The sequence below is a fragment of the Amaranthus tricolor genome, chromosome 5 (genome assembly GCF_026212465.1).
Source record: "Amaranthus tricolor cultivar Red isolate AtriRed21 chromosome 5, ASM2621246v1, whole genome shotgun sequence".
Lineage (NCBI taxonomy): Eukaryota > Viridiplantae > Streptophyta > Magnoliopsida > Caryophyllales > Amaranthaceae > Amaranthus > Amaranthus tricolor.
Genome location: NC_080051.1, coordinates 11,103,923 through 11,109,987, shown reverse-complemented (window position 1 = coordinate 11,109,987; position 6,065 = coordinate 11,103,923). Strand labels below are relative to the sequence as shown.

The 6,065-nt window shown below is 33.7% G+C and overlaps 2 protein-coding genes across 2 annotated transcripts; both read left to right on the top strand.

Moving 5' to 3' along the window:
* Window positions 1–2,226: 2,226 nt before the first annotated feature.
* LOC130813418 (uncharacterized) lies at window positions 2,227–3,414 on the top strand. Its single transcript, XM_057679252.1, has 2 exons — window positions 2,227–3,004; window positions 3,056–3,414. Exons 1-2 carry the CDS (start codon window positions 2,227–2,229, stop codon window positions 3,412–3,414), a joined length of 1,137 nt encoding a protein of 378 aa, XP_057535235.1.
* A 21-nt stretch (window positions 3,415–3,435) lies between these two features.
* LOC130813417 (uncharacterized) lies at window positions 3,436–4,193 on the top strand. The gene is made up of 2 exons (XM_057679251.1): window positions 3,436–3,993; window positions 4,128–4,193. Exons 1-2 carry the CDS (start codon window positions 3,436–3,438, stop codon window positions 4,191–4,193), a joined length of 624 nt encoding a protein of 207 aa, XP_057535234.1.
* Window positions 4,194–6,065: the final 1,872 nt, after the last annotated feature.

Sequence of the window (6,065 nt, the reverse complement as noted above, 5' to 3'; positions counted from 1 at the left end):
GAGTATGAGAGCTCTATATATAGTACTAGGTACATGAATATCAATAGCTCACTTGAATACATAGTTAATATTGAGTAATGAATAATATGAAATAACTCCAAGAACTTGATTGGTCGAAAACTAGCATCCCATGCATATCAGAGGATCCGCTCAACCGAAACAGGGAGCTCGCTCGGTCGAGCGAGAATCAGCAGCATTCTGGAGCATTCTGTCTGACCGCTCGACCTACCAAAATGACTCGCTCGGTCGAGCGGGTAGGTCGAGCGACCTTTCTGATCCTTCTGTCAGAATTCTGATCGAACTACCATAAATCAAGTCCCTTCTTCTTGTTCATTAATCTTCATTAACACCCATAATTCATCATGAATACTCACCACATAATTACATCCATTTGCTTTCCACAAACCAAGAGTCACACACATGATTACACACTTTAACTTGTGCACTCAAGTCACACATACCATTCATAACATTTTGAATGAGTTTTAAGTCAATTCAAAAAATGCAATGAATGATAAAGAGCCTACCTCACTCTTCACGGATTAGGATTTTGCAATAGCTAGAGCAATAGAGAAGGTAAACAATTTCCCTTTAGATTTTTGTTAATAATTTGCTCAATTGTATTTAACAGAAGTTAGACATTTAAGTTTTTAAAAACATATGTTTACTTATACATCTAACATATGCATATATAATCTTTATATGACTATACAGTATAGTATAGATAATTTAATTAAGAATGCAGTATGTATGTGGCATTTGATTAAGAATGCAGTATCACATTACAGTACATTATAATCAAATCCAGAGTTTAAAAATACTTTTCATAAATGTTTGTAGGGATGTAATTATGAGAATGATTTTGAAAAATCTTGGGATGACATGGTTGTAAAATTTAATCTCAAACATAGTGGTGATTACAGGAAGTGGTTTGAGCGTTTGTACAGCATAAAGTATAAATGGTGCACCACATTGAGTAAAGATTTCTTCTCTACTGGGATACTATCTTCACAAAGAAGCGAATCAACAAATAATGCTTTAGGTTTTGATACAAACAAGACAACAAGCCTCACTAAATTTTACAAAATCTTTAAGAAGATGGTACAAAGATGGAGAAAAAGAGAAATAAAATTGGAGTTTCAATGCTCGAGGCAGGGGCGGACCCAATTGATTGACAAAGGGGTACGGTTGTACCCCCAGTTTGAAAAATTAAAAAGAGGAAAAAAAAAGTTAAAACAAAAAACACGGGAGTCGGGAAAGAGAACAGAAAAGAAAGAAAGAGAAAATTAGAAAACCAAAACAAACCCTTTCGATTTTCGAATCCCCTTTCTCTCAGACTCTCAATCTCGATCTCCTTCGACTCCTTGGACGGTTGGACCCGTCGGCGACCACCGGACCACGCCTCGAGGCTCGAGCAGTAACTCAAAAGCTCTTCGAAATCATCAACCCTAATTTTTCAGGTGTGTTTTCTCTCTTTACACCTCTAATTGTTATGTTAATCTTCTTATTGTAGATTATATTTTAGCCGAACTAATCCACGGAATGGATTGTTGTGCCGAATAACATAGTAGATTGAAGATTATTTTCTTCTTGAGATAATAGTGAAGAGACTCTTCATCTGTTCAAAATCATCAAACCTAAACCCTAAAATACGATTTGCTTCGAGTTAAAATCAGAGCAGGCTAGATTTTGGGAAATTTGGGAATTTTTTTTTCAGTTTTAGAACTTGGGTGAAGCTGCCATTGATAAGAACGCGGTGGACCTTCTTGAGGTTGAAGAAGAAAGCTAAGGCGGCTGTCCGGCTGATATCAATATCAATTTTTCACTTTAAAATGATGCCATTAATACTGGACTTGCTTTATTTTCATGCCCACTTCTTAAGTATTGCTTGAGGATTGTTATTGGGCCTTCATATTTTGTCCTAATATCAATTTTTATTGGGCCGTACGTTTATGAACCCTAATTATATTCTTCATTTATGAACCCTAATTCCCTAAATCCCTAATTTAAATTTGTTGATTTACTGATTTGTTTCATTGTTTGTTGGTTAAATTTAGATACTTAATTTGATTATTACTTGATTACTTGAATATATAGTTGATTAGTTGAATACTTGATTTAATGTTGTTGGTCCATGTTGGAGCTTCTTATTTGTTTGTTAAATGTTAATTAGTTGGACACTTAGAATTGACAATTGATTCATTATGTATTTAATTTAATTAGGAAATGTCAAGTAGTTCAAGTTCAAAGAAGTCAAAAGCCAAGGATAAACAACCTAAGCTTCGTGAATTCTTGTTTAAAATAATGAAATCCCAAGGATCATTTAACGAAACCATTGACTCTCCTCCTTCTCCTTTAAGTTCCCCTCCAACTCAAGATGTTAATATGGAAGTAGGTGGTTCAAGTGCTTGTGATGAACCATTGGATGATGATTGTGATGAACCATTGGATGATGATTGGGTGTATGATGTTGAACTTCTTCCTCATGACCCGGGATTGAGAAAAAACATAATGGATTATCCCCCAAATGAAAGAAATCCGGTTAGGAGAGCTTATATTCTTAAAAAACCTTGCCAACCAAAAACACATGTTTTCCCTCAAAAACAAGTAGGTGGTTTACGCCGTTTTAGTGTCCATTGGTTCAAAAAATGGGATTGGCTTGAATATAGTGTTGAAAAAGATGCCGCATTTTGCTTTGCTTGTTATTTGTTCAAGAGGGATGTTGAAATTTACAATGGGGGTGATGCATTTGTTAATGGAGGGTTTAAATGGTGGAATAAACCGGATAGGTTTCAAAAGCATGTTGGTGGAGTTAAAAGTGCTCATAATGTTGCTTATGAGAAATATGTGAATCTAAGAGATGCAAAAAAGACATCAATTGAAGTTGTGTTTGATAATGCGAGTCAAGCTCAAATGGATTCATATCATATTCGTTTGAATGCATCCTTAACTTGTTTGAGATTTCTTTTGGGCCAAGGTTTGGCATTCCGGGGACATGATGAAAGTGAGGAGTGAAATAGTAGGGGTAACTTTCTTGAGCTTTTGAAGTGGATAGGGGAGAAGGTTGACGAAGTCAAACAACATACTTTCCAAATTGGACCCAAAAATTGTCAATTGACATCTCCCAAAATTCAAAAAGACATTATCAATTGTTGTGCAAAGGAGACTACCAAGCGCATAATAGAAGAGATTGGAGATGGTTACTTTTCTATTTTGGCCGATGAATCAAGTGATGTGTCTCAAAAAGAACAACTAGCTCTTGTTTTGCGGTTTGTTAAAAGAGAAAGTGGATCGGTAGTGGAACGCTTTTTAGGCATTGTACGTGTGGGTGACACTACCGCTTTATCTCTTAAAGATGCAATTTTGTCCTTGCTTATGGAATATTCATTGAGTCCATCCATGATAAGAGGTTAAGGGTATGATGGGGCGAGTAACATGAGAGGTGAAATCAATGCCCTTAAGACTTTGATTATGAATGATACTCCAAGAGCCTACTACATTCATTGTTTTGCTCATCAACTACAACTACCTCTAGTTGCGGTTGCTAAAAAGAATGATAGTTGTGGTTGGCTTTTTGAAGTACCTGCAAACTTTTTGAATGTGGTTAGAGCTTCTTGTAAGAGAAGAGACATGATTCGAAAAAAGCAAGCTCAAGTAGTGGCTCAAGCATTGGAAGTGGCGGAAATTGAAAATGGATCGGGTTTAAATCAAGAACGTGGTTTGAGTAGGCCGGGAGATACACGTTGGGGATCTCATTACAAGTGTCTAATAAATATCACGAACTTGTTTCCTTCAATTATTGAAGTACTTGAGTGGATTGGAAAACATGGCACTTCGGACGATAAGTTCAAAGCTCAAATTGTTTCGGGATTTTTGGAGTCATTCGATTTTGTTTTTGTGGCTCATTTGATGTTGATTATCTTTGGCTACACTAATGATTTATGTGTTGCTTTACAAAGAAAGGAACAAGATATTGTTAATGCCATTAGACTTGTTAGTACTACAAAAAATGTGTTGCAAAAGATGAGAGATGAAGGATGGGATAATCTCTTAAAAAAAAGTTATTACATTTTGTACTAAACACGAGATTGATGTTCCATCTATGGATGCTCATTATGTGCCTCAAGGAAGAGGAAGACGTTTTGTTCAACAAGCTAGAAATCTACATCATTTTCGGGTTGGAATCTTTTTAGAAGTAATTGATTTGCATCTTCAAGAGCTTGATAACCGTTTTAATGAGATTAACATGGAGTACTTACATGCATGGTCTCTCTAAGTCCTCAAGGTAACTTTTCATCTTTTGATAAAGAGAAGATACTTAAACTTGCTTCTTTATATCCCGAGGAGTTTTCATGTAATGATTTAACGGCTCTTGATCTTCAACTCGATGTGTTCTTGGATGCTATGTTAAACGATGAAAGATTTCATGATTTGAAAGATATGAATTCTCTTTCCATGATGCTTGTTGAAACAAAGAGACATGAGACATTTCCTCTTATACATTTGCTAATCAAGTTGATGTTGATTCTTCCTGTTGCTACGGCAAGTGTAGAAAGAGTGTTTTCCGCAATGACATATGTCAAAAGTAAGTTGAGAAATAGCATGGGTGATCAACTTATGAATGATTTTTTGGTTACTTTTATTGAGAAGGACGTGTTTCTACAAGTTTCCGATGAAATGATTATTTATCGTTTTAAAAGTATGAAGACTCGAAGGATGAATTTGTAATTTTGAAGTGCATTAGTGTAAGACTTTTATTGTTATTTTGGATTGTAAGACTTTAACTATTGATTCTATTATGTGTTGTAATTTTTTTATTTTTAAAAAAAAATTTATTCGATTATCCGAACGACATGACGTTCGTATTTTGTACCCCCAGTTTGAAATTCCTGGGTCCGCCACTGGCTCGAGGACCAAGCCAAAGTCAGATCTAAGAATAACTGTTTTGTTGAAGCATGCTTCAGAAATATACAATGCCACTCTTTTTAGAGATTTTGAGTCTAAATTCAAAGTTGTTGTAGCTTGTACACTATCCCTTATATCGAAATTTGGAAATTTCGAAGAATACGGGTATGCATAATCATAAAAATTGATGGAATATGCCTTTTAAGTTACAATGTGATCATTAAATAAAGCATGATCCCTTATACCCTTAAAGTGGTCACTTACCATGTTAAATTAATTTCTTATTGCTTATAAGTAACCCTAAAGTGAATACTTATAGCCTTAAATTGATGACATATATACTCACAAGTTACATTGATTACAAACTGGTTACAAGGACAATTTTAACATTGTATGTGATAACATTAAAGTGATTAATTAATGTCTTAAAGTGAGACTTATAACCTTAAAGTGATTACTAACGTCCATAAAGTGATTACCTACTGCTTATAAAATATTCATTTTAAGGTAGTAAGCCATAATCTTAAAAAAATATACTTATAGCCTTGAATTGATTACTTTTAAACTTAAGTTTGTATACGTTGACCATAAAATGGTTACTTATAACTTCAATATGATAACCTAAAAAAATAAAAAGATGGCTTGTATAATTAAATTGATTACCTATAGCTTATAAGTATTCATTTTAAGATTGTATACAATAACCTCTTGTTACTTATGACCTTGAAGTCATGACGTAGAAGTCTAAAGTGTTTCTCATAATTTTAAATTGATTACCTACTTCTAATGAGTATTCATTTTGAAATGTATGTGATAACTTTAATATTATCACTTAAACCCTTAAATTGTTGAGTTACATTATTAATGTGATTAATTAATATTTAAAGATATTCAATTTAAGGTTGTTTACGATGACTTTAAAGTGATTATTTATAGCCTTATAGGGATCATTTATAACATTAAAATGATGACTTATATAGTTAATTTATAAGCTTGTATTCTTTACGTGATTATTGCTTCTAACGTGAAGACTTGTGATACTAAAACAATGACCTACATAGTTAAAATTATGATCTACTGCTTTTAAAAAATCATTAAACGGTAATATGTGATGACGTTAATATGATTACATGTATTCTTAAGTTACAATCTGAGAATTT